Below are 14,876 nucleotides of genomic sequence, written 5' to 3' on the forward strand. Positions count from 1 at the left end.
ACTTTCCTTAGTTTTACTGGAACGTAGGCATGGCATGCCCATTGGTTTACATGTTGTCTTTGGCTACAACTGCAAAAATCAGTTGTTCCAGAATACATCGGTCCCCCAAATTTAATAATCTGGCCCTTTAGAGAAAGCTTGCTAACCCCTGAACATATACGTATGTGTCTGTGTTACCTGTAAGTATCAAACACCAGCACAAACCAACCAGTTTGCAGAGAGCTACATTACAGGATTGAGGGAAATCACATATAAAAACTTAAGCTTTTGTCTGTTTATTCAAACAGAATCTGTATCGTTAGTTTAAAAATAGGTTGAACACCATTATTTGTGAATAATTAGACAGCCATGAAAAAATCAACTTCACTGTAGTTTGTAACACTTTTATTAAGAGTGAACAAGTATCTATTTCTAAACTGTACACAATGGAAACTGAACTATCAGAGCAAACACATTAAGCAACATATATTAGACAAAAACCCTTCAATTTTCTTATTGCCTTTATATATCAATGTGTAATACTTAAGTATAACCAAATTCCTTATTAAGCAAACATTTTTGCATATGCTGCCTTCTCTTTTTCTTTCTGTGCCTTTATCTTTTGTTTGACTTTAAGCAATTCTGCCTGGATAGCTGCAAAATAAGTATATGAGTTATTTTTCAAACATCCAAAAAACGAGGTTGACTAACAAAGTGATGTTTTAGTATGATAGTTAATTCCCCCTTGATAAAACTCTTCTTGCCTATTAACAGAATATTTTACACTGGGAAAGTAAACACAAATACAAAAATCACAGAGCATAATCTTCAAAGACTGTCAGTCGAGAGAATTTGAATTGATCTACATATTTGCCTTCTCCTCCTTCATTAGAGATGGCAGTTAAGTGCCTCCTCTGTCTTACTTTAGTACTAAAGAAACCAAAGACATTTTTCATTTAAATTATTTTTTTGTTGTTCAATTACAGTTGTCTGTTGTATTTTATTCCTACTCCTCCCACCCACCCCCTCAAAGATACATTTTAATATCTGGTTCTAATAACACTATTAGTAATTGGTGCATTTGAAAGACAAACTTATTTTTGTCAGGGTCCCAAAGCTTTCCAAAAACGTAAATCTGTTAGCTAGAATATTTAGGTTATGGCTGCATTCAGCTTAAGAAATGACCCTAAACATCAAATTCGCCATAATATTCTTTAGTACTGCACTTTTTGACTAAAATTAAACTAAGAGGAACTAAATCTCAAGGACTAAGTGAACTTTCACTACAAAAATGCCAACTTACCTTTATCTTCTGGTGCTATCTCCTGAGCTTTCTTCAGATCAGCCTTTAATTGGAAAAATATTTTTAAGAAATATTAGGTGTATGATTTATGAAGATGGTTGTCTGTTTAAAAATTGCAATTTAGAACAAAATTTTACCAATGCTTGGTCATATTCTTTTAATCCTTGCCATCCTTGAGCTCTGCGGTAGAGTGCTTTGGTATTTGACGGATCTATTTCAAGAGCCTACAAAAATATAGCAAATATTAAACATATGTGCTAGATTTCAATTTATTGTCTGTCAGTTGCAAATCAAGCCTTCTCTGCTCTGTATGGAGCTGGACCCTCTAAATCTCTCCTCTGCCAGTGGGCACAATGCTCAGTTTTGTCAGTAGAGGGAGCTATTTCTCTTCCAGGTTCCAGGATGTTCCTCTCGTTAGATTCCAGCACAGCTCAGTCACTAGCACTCAGGACTCCCTACAGGCAATGCTGCAAGCACTCTAGTGAACCCCACACGCAGTGCTCAGTGAACACCTCCGCCACCCAGCAAGCCACAGCCACCCCCTTTGCAAGGATCTTGAGCTGTGCTGCTTCCTGGGGGCCCCGGCCCAGCCTAAGCAGCTCCTGTAGTTTGCATGTGTATCTGCCATCCCTGTAACTTTAGAATCCTCTTTACTAGTCGATCCCTTATTATTCCAGTTCCCTCTTATATTTTCTTTTACTTTAAACTTTCTCTTCAAAATTACTGTGTAGTTTGTTTCCTGATTCAGCCCTAGCTGATAAAGCCATACCTGTATACATTCTTTTACTTAAAATCTAGGTGGTTTTTTTTTTTTTTTGGAGCATGAATAACTTTTAACAGATCTTCCTCTGAAACAAATATTTTAAAACTAATGTATTTTGTTTACTTAATATCTTTTAAAGGTCAATACTCTGATTTTACTGAAAAAAGTTATTATCTGCCTCAAAAAACGTCAAACACGTCCAGGATATTGGTGAAGACTAACCATTTCCTTTGGTAACATTTTTTCCTCTGCTGTGTGCTGCTTTCTAAATATATTCTTATCCCTACTCAACCTACCCCACCGAATTAGGGTCTCATTTTGTTTCCACTTACTCTGGACATAACTGGTCTATGTACATAGCTCAATGTGCAATTAAAACTACTGGGGTGATCTTTTTAAATTCATGGTTTAGTTTGGACATTTCTCAACTCTACCACAGGGAGTCTAATTGCTCTATTTAAGGAAGGTAGTTCTGGCACCTTTCTAGCTTTTACAGGTAGTATTCCTGGTGCCAAATAAAATGTTCCCTGACGGTATGGGTTTGTCTTTTAAGTAAAATACCTGTTGGTTACTTAACATGGGCCCCACACTGTGCTAAATTAAATACTTTACATGTTTAGGTCCTCAACAATCCCATGAGGCAGGTATTACCTTCCATTGACAATATAAGACCTTCTAAAATTAGGAACTTACCCAAGATCACAAAGTTAGTAAGTGACAGAGATCTAATTTTTTTTTAAAAAAAAATGTATGAGTGACTCCACACCCACATTCTTCCTCATTCCTGGCCTTTTCTTCCAATGCCCAGCACATACTAGGTATTCAACATGTTAAATGAGTAAGTGAGCTGGTACATGTGCTTTAAGGGGATAAAAAAGGAAAGTATCCTCATAGATATTAAGTAACATAGTAAGCTAAGTAAATGGATTAAGAGGAAAACTGAAGGTTCAAAATATTTAGATAAAATGACATATTGTTTTATAGTTTCATTAGGTCTTATACCATGGTATATGAATGTACATAAAACTGCTTCCCTCAAAGTTCTAAGTCATGACATAACCATGTCAAAAAGTTCAATATCCACAGATTTACCTCCAAACAACTGTCAATTGCTCCCTGCCAATTTGACATCTTCAGTTTGCAAGCACCAATATTCAGCACGCAGCTTAAAGCCACAGGTTGCAGCTTCAATCTATCTACTTCCTCAGTTACAGCCTTTGAACTTTCCACGTATCTGGAAAACACATTAGTAAAAGTAACATGTAATGCTGCAAGAGACTTTAGTCTGATTCTTCAACTATGCCAAAAAATGTTATGCCATTCCTGATATAAAAAGTTCATCAAATGCTGATACTGATACTCTTAATATTCACATTTTTCATTAACTGTTTTTTTTTTCCTCACCTGAGGTTGTGTGTGAGGGAGAAACCCACAACCTAGACATGTGCCCTGGACAGGGGATCAAACCTGCAACCTTTTGGTGTTCAGATAATGCTCCAAGCCACTGAGCCACCTGGCCAGGGCTCAACACTTTTTTAAAAATTTGTTCCAAACTTTTTACCAAGTGTTTCAACAGGCCAAATTAAGAATAATAATGCCCAGATTTAAAGATAATTATACATTATTAACACTTCCTCTTTTTAAAAAACCAGGTCTGTTAAAAGCAAGGTTCTCATTGTGTGACCAGGAATGTAATGGGAAAAGTGGAGTTGTCAAAGTTTTGAGTTGTCACTGAACACAGTTCCTAGAGCTCAGTCCACTGAAAAGGGCTCAGAAACAATTGAGCATACCCGGTCCCCAGAATTGGTTTTCTAAAGTCTATCCCCCACTGAAAAGAATCAGCTCCTTGGAAAGATCACTGATACCAGATCTGGAAACAGGTTAAGTGTAAAATAAGCCTGGAACATCTTGTGCCAAAAATAAGCCAAGTGACCACAGTCTAAGAGGAACATGTCAAAAGCATGTAGAAAAGGGGGCTTCCACTAGAAAAATCTGGAATTCTCTTGAGGTCCAAAGGAAATGGTGTAAGAGGTTGAACTGGAAAAAAAAATCCCCAGGTCTATAGCATACGAAAAACGGGGGGCGGGTAGAGGGGAGACTCTTTCAAACAGAAGCATGCCAGCTAATAACTGTAAAATGAGTGATAAAATTAGAAAGTCACAGTTCTACAACCATCAATGTAATAACTGACTTAGGCAAGCAGCTTTGATAATGTAAAACCACTGGATGAAAGGTAAGAAGCTGAATATGCATATAATCTCACAGTACCATCTCAGAGTACTTATTGTTTACAAAAGGGAAAAGGCACTTTTATAACACAGACATTTGGTTGACACCACTTTAATTAAGAACCAAAACTCCAATTAGGCCAAACTGACGTGTGCTGTCAACATACAGTATCAATAGAAAGTACACATCACCTACTTAAGTACTCTTGCCAAACTATTTATCCTTACTCTAGTCTTCAGGAAGCAATCAAACACAGATGGTATTCTAGGACATCCTACTGCAGACTCCCCAAAATGCAAATGACTAAAAAATCTTGTAGAATAGGGTCTATTAAAGATTAGAGACCTAAAAGCAAATGATACAAAAACCCCTGGAGTTAAAATAAAAACAACTGGAGAAATTTGATGTGGAGTACATATTAAATAATATTGTATCAATGGTATTTGGGTGTTTTCATGGCAGTAAGTTTATGCAGAAGAACGTCTGTTTGTTAGGAAATAATTGCTAAAATATTTACAGGTAAAGTGCCATGGTATCTGCAACTTCCTTTCAAAACTGATTCTGCAAAAACAAATACAGCAAAAGTGAACCAGTGAATGTACGTTAAGGTACACAAGCATTCATTCATGTGCAATTCTTTCAACTTTTCTGTATCTGGAAAATTTTCAAAATAAGAAGCTAGAGGAAACCAAAAAATGCAATTAGTTTAACACATCTGGTAGCTTTGCAAGTAATTTACCAAAAATACAACAAGCAACTCCTGAATTTCAGTTTATAATTCAATTTACAAGTTCTTAAAAGTAATTTATTAAAAATGCTTTATTACCTTAAAACCTTTGAGTATTTTTTAATGGCCATCTCCCAGTTCTGGGATTTGAAAAAAGTATTTCCAATGTTTTTTAAGTCTTCCGTTATTAATACTATTTTATCTACCTGTATAAAAGAATAAAACATGCTGGGTTTTAGTGAGTAATGTGATTTAATGCTGGCTTCTATCACTAACACAGATTAACACAAAAATCTCAAAATTTTAGTACAAAATGTTTCTAGTAAATGTATTAAAGTTTGACTAATGTGAAAGTACTCACGTCTTTTAAATCTATATCCGCGTCCTCAGGGAAATCTGGATGCCTATCACCAGAACCATCTTCTGGGAATATTCCCCAATCATCCCCTTCCTTTAGTTCTCCACATTCTGCAATAATGCACAACTGTAAAAATAATCCTAAATTATAGAAGTCCACTACTTTATTAGTGGTACATTTTTTTAAAATCTGGATTTAAAAGCTATACAGGTACAAGTCATGTGCAACACGGTCCATGTCACTTCTGAAATGACAGGCTGATTTTAGGAGGCTTATCTATAAGATGAGATGCCCTTACAAGATGCTCTAATTCCAAGAGTGCCCTTTATAAACATTCCAAGTAACAGAACACTGTCACTGTTTTTAAAAATTATTTTATTGCTATTCAGCATCTCAGTATATACAAAATAAGTTGAAAATCTTATTTTCCATGTAATTTTCTTTAGATGGGGCATAACTTTCAAGGCACTGTTTCCGTCATACACTGAGTGACAGCCCACCTTCTGCAGGTACCTGAACTTCCAATTCTCACAACCCTACCAACTAGGATGGGCAGTAGTACTTTCATTTTGATCTGTGAATACCTGGAACAAGAGGACCTTTAGTTCCATAATCTAGTCTAAACCCTTAATATATGTAGGATGAGGAATCACGGGCCAAGAAAAGTTTGATAAGATCAAAGCCAAACCACCAATTAAATCACAGAGTCTAGACAAATTCTTCATTTCCTGTCCTCTTTACTACTGTACAGATTGACTCAAATTTTCCATGTATAGGAAGACTTAAATCACCAAGATTGAAATTAAAATAATTTAAAAAACATTTTGAAGTCCCCTAACCTCTTCTTCAATTTAAAAGAAGTTGCAGACACAGGTTTCTATACCAAAAACACTTACAAATTTTCCCAGCCAATAATCATCAGGTCCTTTTACTTACATTTCTTTAATCAGCAACTAAGATAAACTTTGTACTTACTTTGGCAGGTTTTTCACCTTTCACTTCGACATTTTCCAGAATTCTTGCCACACCCATTCCCTTAATTAACTGGCCAAATACCACATGTTTCCCATCCAAATGTGGAGTGGGAACTGTGGTGATAAAGAACTGGGAACCGTTTGTGTTGCTGCCTGCGTTCGCCATGCTCAGCAAACCCTCCCGGTCGTGCTGTAGAAATACAAATCATCGAAAGAAAACCAAGGTTAGAGGTTCCAGTCTGAACTGTTCATTCTCATGAAACTATGGTAGACTGTAATACCATTTAGATCAAACAGTACTGTGTGATTTTACTCTGTATAAATTGCAACCTTTAATTCACAACATGTAGGGTTATTTCATCACTTTAAACTTGGAAAAACTTATAAAATCAATAACAGGAACAACAGTGGAAGGTGTACTTCTAAAATGCTTATATTTCATACTTAAAATGAAGATGCTGCATTAAGGAAGTACAGTAATTAGACTTTGCCTTTTTATTTTATAGTGGATGCTCTTTTTCCTGAGAAGCACTAAACAGCCTTCCCACTTTATGGGCCTACATTATGATCCTTCCTTTACGCTTCAATAAACTGGGAATACTGACAGGTTATTTAATTTAGTCTGGACATTTAATTAGGTACTTCCCTAATTTCAAAAGAATCCAAAATCTATGGCTTTTATCCCAGGTAAATCGTTTCTCCAGAGAACGCCCAAAAGAAACTACTGCAAACATACATATGGGAATCAAAATTCTTCCTGGCACCAACCTTGTATCAAAGATTCTGTTGAAACACAGTTTGATCTTTCCACTTAGCCTCAAGTTCGTAAAGTTATTCTTTACTGGGCCAAACACTAACTAAAATGCCTTTCACCCCTCCAATCTAAATCTAATTCGGCTTTAAGGTTACAGCACTGTAGAAGGTAAGAACTGCTATGTCCTCTCAACAGGCCTCCTTTCGTTAGATCAACATTATCATCATGTAACCTTAGTTTTCATCTTTCTCCTAGCCTGCCTTTTTTCTTTCCAAAGTTTGGTACTTTCCCCATGAAATTAAATAGAGTATTAACTTTATTTCCTCAGCCTCTTACTGCCTTTGTCTTCCCTCACTCACATCCCTCCTTCACATTGGCAGCCTGTTTTAGTTTCCCTCTACCCACATCTCAGCCACCCTGCTAGGCCCAGTTTGCCCAACTTATGTACAACTACTCTCCCTCAATGTCTTCCCTAATAATGACCACCACATAAATCCCATCTTTCTGTTGTAGTGCCTACGGAAAATTTCCATCAATTTAGCATTTATTTTCAGACTAGAGGTATCATCCAGTTGTCCCATGTTTTAATATTGTCTTCCAATAAAATTACAAATCCCTTGTCATCAAGCCCTTTCATTTTTATAAACCCTTTGGTGCCAGTGACAGTATTAAACATACATAGTTGCAGTCAATGAACACTGTCTATAAATTAATGGGATTTTCTTCTCAAGTTATCCTGATTACCTTGTTCATATTCCTCATTTCCAAAGACATCACTTTACTTTTGTACTTACATGTCCATTCTTATAACTTGGATGATGCAATATAACCCGATTACATCTTGGGACAATGAAGATAAGAAGGCACAGGCACCACTAATGTCCTTTAGGAGCTTGTACATTAACCATATCCTCTAGTCTGCAAATCCCCTGATATCCTGGATATTAGCGATGGTTTTGTTGCTCTTCAAATTCAAGCATAAAGATGCACAAGTTACCATTCTTCTGATAATGAGAACATTTTTCCTGGAAGCAATTTTGCCATATTGTGGCCACTTAAAAACTCATTAGCTTCTAATGAGTGTGTAAACTTGGATCACACCAAAATAACTGTAGCGTTTTTGCTAAATCGTGTACTGGATGAAAGTTTTCCATATCAAAGATGCTTATTTACAAATATGATACCTTTTCAAAAAGAGTCTAAGCCTACTTGAGACATTTATTGTATGGTAACCCAGTAAGGTCCGCACACAACACCCTTTATTATAACATGCACTTTGTCTACTTTACCTTATAGTAGAAATTCTCATCTTCAAACTTTTCACCATAAATACTTTCTCCACCTGTCCCATTCTGATTTGAGAAGTCTCCACCCTGAATCATAAATTTCTTAATAACTACAAAAGAGGAAAATAGCTTTTAGAAACTAAGAGAGGACTTCAGCAATATTAACTAATGAATATGTGGTAATAAAGACAATTTCCTAAAACATGATGCTCTAGTCTTGTCACTCTCCAAGACTTCACAATCTGAGTCCAAACTGGTTCTAGTGCCTGATACCCCACTAATACTCAGAATATTAGTTCAAATGGCACCACTGCAGTACAACTGTCGCCAGCATCCCGAAGTTGGATCTCTTAATTCTTCTCCCTCAGCAGCTTGACTCTACATCCATTTTAACATAAATCATAATGCTCTCCCTCTTCCAGCAAACAATTAACTCCCTAAGTATACCTGTTTTTCATTCTTGTAACTGTGCATGGCTGGGTACGTATTAGTCACTCCTGAATAAAGACCAACAATTTCCAGATCTATTATAGCATAATGGAACTACTTCTGCAAAAATCATCTCTTGGTGTCACAGGTTCCCAAGATCACCCCCATGTTCAGAGATTCTCTATAATTCATGGGCTCAGCATTTAGCTATATTACAGAAACACAGTAAGGACACTCAGCTGGATAACAAAGGAAAAGGTTACAGGAAGAGTCTAGAGAAATCCACATGCTTCCTTGTGCTGTCACTGTCACAGAACCAGTTAGAGTACTCATTCTCCACCCAACAAAGACAGTGCGGTAACATGTACAATGTTACAGCACAGGAAAGCCCACTGGAGACTCAGCAGCCGAGGTTTTCACTGGGGAAAATCACATAGCCACCCTCTGCCTAGCATGTACCAAATTCCAGACTCCTAAAAGGAAAACAATTCTAGGGATAGTAAACCTCCTTTATGATTTCAGAACAGTTCAAGTTCCAAGTTCCCAGATTTCAGCCAATGGCCACCCCTGCGAGCAGACCTTTCTAAGGATGGCAGTCCAAGGCCTGTTATGTTAACTCTTTTCCACATACACTTTATTAGCATGTTCAATTTAACTACTCAAATGATTATAATTTAGTTTTTTACTTATTCATTAAATATGTATTGAGCACCTGTTCAATGACTCTACTACATGCTGAGGACAAAATAAGATTTATTTCCTGAACTCACAGAACCTTCGGTTTAACCATCAAACAATCGCTAAACAAAAGTACGATTAGAAAGTGTGATAAACTATGTGAAGTGTCATCTTTTAATGACATATCCCAGACTCTTGAATCTTTAAATCAGCTACAGTCTTTCCCAAGCAATCCTGCCCAAGAAGTAGGTAAAACTTTTTTATTACCAGGCAGTTAGGTTATCAAAGATCTACTTTTTTATCATAGTCACTCCCTTTTTTCTCAATCTAACCATATTGAAGAGCTGGAGAACTGGTGAGTTAGGGTGGTCCATTTTTCTACAAACAAAAACTAGTTCTCTCGGCCCTGGCTGGTGTAGCTCCATGGATTGAGCACAAGCCCGCAAACCAGAGGACTGTGGTTTGATTCCCAGTCAGGGCACATGCCTGGGTTGCAGGCCAGTTCCCTGCAGGCCAATTCCCTGCAGGCCAGTTCCCAGCAGGGAAGGTAACGAAAGGTAACCATACATTGATGTTTCTCTCCCTCTCTCCTTCCCCTCTAAAAGTAAACAAATAAATAATAAAATCATTTAAAAATTAGTACTCTCCTATAATTAATTCTACCTTTCACGGACCAACCTTAATGAAACTGAGCTATTGCCTCAAATGTCTTGGAAACCAATAGTAATTTTGAATCTTCACCTCACAGTGTTTTTTTCCCTAACTCCTATAAGACAGGATTTGATTATCTCTAACAGCAATTGTCAAACACTGTGCCACAAGAACTTTTAAAACACATAATACCTGACTATTTAGTCAGGGGCATCAACTTCTTTTCCCTTAGATTGTCAACTTAATGACAACAGCCAACACAACAATAGACATCCAATGTGAATGAATCAAAATTATCCCTATGTGAACAATAGACATCCAATGTGAATGAATCAAAATTATCCCTATTATTTGACAGACCAGCAAAAAATATATTTGGGGGTATACCACAGAATTTTAGTAGTTGATGTGCTGAGATAGAAAGGTTGAAAATCGCTGATCTATAAAAATAATCAGTTTCAGAAAATTTACATACTTCGATGGAATGGGCATCCTTTGAAATGGAGAGGTTTCCCAGTGGTGGGTCCAATGCCTTTTTCTCCTGTACACAATGCACGAAAATTTTCTGCAGTTTTGGGTACAATATCCGCAAACAATTCTAAGACAATTCGACCAACTAAAAAAATAAATAGTGTCAGTATGCAAAACAATCAAATAAGCAAGTAATAAAAAGACAATCGGTAAAATTATGGCCACTAAGATTCCAAGTTCATTTTCTAGTTTTCAAATTTAGTCTATTTAATGTTAGATGCCAAGCACCTAGTTAAATCTGAAACAATTATTTTTCTACATCCTACAATAGATCATAAATACAGTAGCTGAAAGATTACCACCATATAAGGGACACGATATGGTGTATAAGAATAAATGGTTTTAAATTCTGAGTAATGTCTTCAACATGTACTCATTTTCAGTCACCAACTAACCAAAAGGAAAAACATTAATTCTCTGTGTGTTCAGGTTGGCTGAATTTTAAGTATAGCTGTAGCCTTTGAGCTCTGTGAAGCCTGCCTGCAGCAGCTTCGGAAACAAAAGCTGGAAAAGTTCCCGTCCTAGATAACCCCTGCGGGAGGTAAAAATAGACATGGCACTGGTTTCAAAACAAACTGAAATGTACATTAAAAGAGTGTGTGTGTGTGTGTGTGTGTGTGCAACCAAACGATCCACAGGGTCCCTGAATCCTGGTATGTCCGTTTGTACAACATTCAAACACACAGCCTGGACAGCAATTCTAACATATTCCAGAACAAGCGCAGTTCAGTTACGAAGCAATATGCTAATCCACGAGTTTAGGGCGCTTGCGAGCAGCTAACGTAGCCTAGGCAACCACATCGCCACATCGTATTTTTCCCCAATGCCAGCACGGAGAAACTGGTCACCAATCTAACTGGACCATTAAGTTAATAACCAATAATAAGATAAAAGCAACAGGCAAGCTTTAATGTATATATAACATGAACATTACTGATATAGCTCGTGCGGCAAAATAGAAGGCGTGGCTGGACCCCACTGATGCACATGCCATGGTCTCCTAAACGTCCTACTGAAAACATAAAATAACCTTCTTTTATGCCAACTTAATGGTGCACGGTGGCGGCGAGGTGAAAACAAATCTGGATAAACGTAAAAGCTGCCACAATGCCCAGTCCAGAAATTTCCAGAAACTTCTGCACGATAGGTGGCATTCTACAACCTCGCTTGCCTGACCCCAACCCAAATGCTTGGATATGTTCAGATGGTCCAGTCTGGGTGACCATGCTCTCCGCTCCAAGAAGCAGCCCCTGGCCCGAACCGCACCCCACCCTCGGGGTCCCCCGAACCCCGGGAAGCCTAGCCTCCTCGGAGTCATTCTCCCGAGTATCAGACTCCGCTCACCTCGCTCGCCTCCAATGTCCACGTCAAAGAAGACTCGGGGGTTACTGGGGTTGGAGGGCTTAGCTTTGGGGGATGGGTACGACATTTTGATTTGCAGACGCGTTTGGAAGCAGGTTCGGAGTACCTCGTGGCCGCCGGAGAGCTGAAACTCTAGAGCAGTTCTTTCAGCAAAGACCTTGCGGGGCGCTGAGGAGCCACTTCCGGCGTAGGGCCCGGAAGCCGCAGCCGGACTTCCGGCACCGCCTACCCGCGGCGTTGCCTAGCGCTTGAGGGGGACGTTAGTTTCTCCGCTTCGTACCTGCCTGTTCTCCCTCTTTTCTCTTTCACTGTAGTTACAGCCTCACTTCTTTTTTTACTCATCGCTAGTGATTCATCGCTTTTCCTACCATCGTGGTGTGGAAGAGCTTTGAGATCCCGTTTCAGCCTCTAATTGGTGTTTGGCTGCTTCTCTGAACTCGGTTTGCTTGTCTGGAAAGTAGGAATGAAAATGCTTACCTCGGACATTCGTTTTGAGGAGTAAAGAAGTAAATCAACACAATGCTTGACACAGCCAGGTGGTAGCTATTCAGTAGTTGCGCATTTTTGTTGCCCTGTTGTTTTAATTTGATCTTCACAAAAATCAGTTTAAGTGATCGAGGTTAAGGTAAACGCACCAGACAGCTGCTGGAGCTGAGAGTCCAGAAGAGAATTTTGATTCCTGATAAAACTACGCGGTAGTCCCCGTTTTCCGTATTTAAAGTCTAATTTTGGAGAAAAGTAGTATGTTCCTTAGCATTTTGTAATATTCTAATTGTCAATTCATTTATTTCATATTTCTCCCGTTAAGATTAAACTACACGAGTACAGAATTTTTGTTTTTTTCATTGCTCTATCCCTAGTTCTTCTAACAGTGTTTGGCACATAACGTGCTCAAGAAATATTTTTGAATGAGTGAGTGAGTTACAGTATGCTAATGATCTTGTGAATGTTTATAAGAGAATGCTAACAAATTCCATTTCCTTGGCCTTTTCGTGTATAATTTGAAATTAGCAGCTCTTCATGCTGATACTTTCAAAATCCAGCACATTAACATTAATATAAAATGTTAATTTCTTACGAGTTGATGTCCTTTATTTCCATTGGGTTTATTCATTTTGGTTTCCTGAAAATCAAGGATAGATGAGCACATAACCTCTGTCTCTTAATAAATAAGAGTCAGAATAAATTGTTCTCTAACCCAGTCTCCTTTACAGGTTACAGGCTGGTAACTTACACATTGTCTCTCAAATATCAAATGATAAATTCACATTAACATTTTTATTTTGCTTTACTAGCTTAAAACCATCCTTTAGGTTATTATTCAAAGAATTGTTTTTATGCCATAATCTCCTAACCATTATTATCATGATATCATTATGATTAAGGAGGCAGCATAGTGAAACGCCTCTGCACCATCAGAATTCTGAGTTTCTGATACGCTCTCTGCAGATACTAACTTGTGACTTTGGACTTAGTCTCTGTGCCTGAGTTTTTGCATATGTAAAGATATGTATCTTAAAGTTTTATAAGGATTAAGTGAATTATTTAGATATTTTAGTGTCTGACACATTGAAGTACTAGATAAGTATAAGCAGTAATTAATTATAAATAGCTTACACTTTATTATAATTGCTAATATCAACATATTTTAAATTGAAAGTTAAAGTTAAATTGAGAATGTCTCTGCCTTCTCAGCAAATTAACATGATTCTTCCTGTTATACAGGTTTCTGGGTGTAAAAAACTGAATGCTTCTCTCACGGTGTCTAGATTTTTCACAGTGAAGTAACAGCTTTACATAAACTGTCACATTCCTAGAACCAACCCGAGTAACATAATCATACCTTCAAAAACACTCCAGAACTGATCTCTAGTGAAGAGACAAATCTTCCTGGCAATTTTCCCCATTGTCGATTTTTTTTAAATATTTTTATTTATTTATCTTTAGAGGGGAAGGGAAGGAGGGAAGTATCAATGTATGGTTGCCTCTCGTGAGTCCCCTGCTGGGAACTGGCCTGCAACCCAGGCATGTGCCCTGACTGGGAATTGAACTGCGATGGTGTGGTTCGTGGAACCGCGCTCAATCCACTGAGCTATGCCAGCCAGGACATTCCCTGTTGTCGATTTGCTTGCTTAAAATAAGGCTCCTGACTTCTGACATCTTCTTGACCACGTGCAGCAAGAAACAGAGCCAAGATGGTGCACTATTTATTAGGGCAAAGGGCACAGTTTCATCTGGACAGAGGGAGAAATATTTGTTCTGTGACCCCTATTGTTGTTGTTTCTGTCTGTTTCTCCTAAGTGTAGTGAGATAATATTAATAGATTGTCTGCCCCATGCAGTATTCTCTCAATTTCTTTGCCCATCACTCTACCCCAGCAAGCATCTAGGCATTCTGCACTTACTTCTTTAAGAAAAAAATGTGACAACAACAACAAAAAAACAGGTGGGGGAAAGAAGTCTCTCCCTGGCTTTGGTATTGCAGAAGTATTGGCTTTACAGAAACAGAAAAGACTCCTGGCATAGCAATAGATTAGGACAAAACATTTCTTGTAAGAGTGTAGCTTTCTAGTAGCAGAAAAAACTAAAACAAGCCTATCTCGTGTGCTGGACAATCGAGTTGTGGGTAGTAGAGAGGAGAGTAGGAGGGGAAGCAATGGCTGGGCCGATTTCCACCGTCCCAGAGATTGGGAATCTGAACCATGTTCTCCAGTTGCATTCCTGAGACGCCAGAAAACTATATAGATGAGCTTGTGAGATCTGAGAGCAGAGAGGAGCTACGCCCAAATTCCTAAATGCATCAGCCCAGGCAGGCAGGAGGCCCCTGAAACAGGTTATAAATTCCTGGTGTGA

The 14,876-nt window shown here is 38.0% G+C and overlaps 1 protein-coding gene across 1 annotated transcript; it reads right to left on the minus strand.

Moving 5' to 3' along the window:
• Positions 1 to 367: 367 nt before the first annotated feature.
• PPID (peptidylprolyl isomerase D) lies at positions 368 to 12,201 on the minus strand. The gene is made up of 10 exons (XM_037058292.1): positions 12,007 to 12,201; positions 10,607 to 10,747; positions 8,377 to 8,483; positions 6,335 to 6,523; positions 5,363 to 5,485; positions 5,101 to 5,207; positions 3,138 to 3,279; positions 1,420 to 1,506; positions 1,283 to 1,325; positions 368 to 633 (listed from the first exon to the last, which is right to left on the minus strand). Exons 1-10 carry the CDS (start codon positions 12,089 to 12,091, stop codon positions 545 to 547), a joined length of 1,113 nt encoding a protein of 370 aa, XP_036914187.1. The 5' UTR covers positions 12,092 to 12,201; the 3' UTR covers positions 368 to 544.
• Between the last annotated feature and the right edge of the window lie 2,675 nt (positions 12,202 to 14,876).

Source organism: Sturnira hondurensis, unplaced genomic scaffold (genome assembly GCF_014824575.4).
Source record: "Sturnira hondurensis isolate 20B ecotype Veracruz unplaced genomic scaffold, ASM1482457v3 Scaffold0010128, whole genome shotgun sequence".
Taxonomy (NCBI): Eukaryota; Metazoa; Chordata; class Mammalia; order Chiroptera; family Phyllostomidae; genus Sturnira; species Sturnira hondurensis.

Bases quoted from the DNA above. Each gene is read 5' to 3' on its own strand.
- PPID (XM_037058292.1), bottom strand. From the start codon at position 12,091: ATGTCGTACCCATCCCCCAAAGCTAAGCCCTCCAACCCCAGTAACCCC. The intron at 10,748-12,006 runs GTGAGCGGAGTC...TTATTTTTTTAG, and splicing joins GGACATTGGAGGCGAGCGAG to TTGGTCGAATTGTCTTAGAA. The intron at 8,484-10,606 runs GTATGTAAATTT...CCTCTTTTGTAG, and splicing joins AGGATGCCCATTCCATCGAA to TTATTAAGAAATTTATGATT.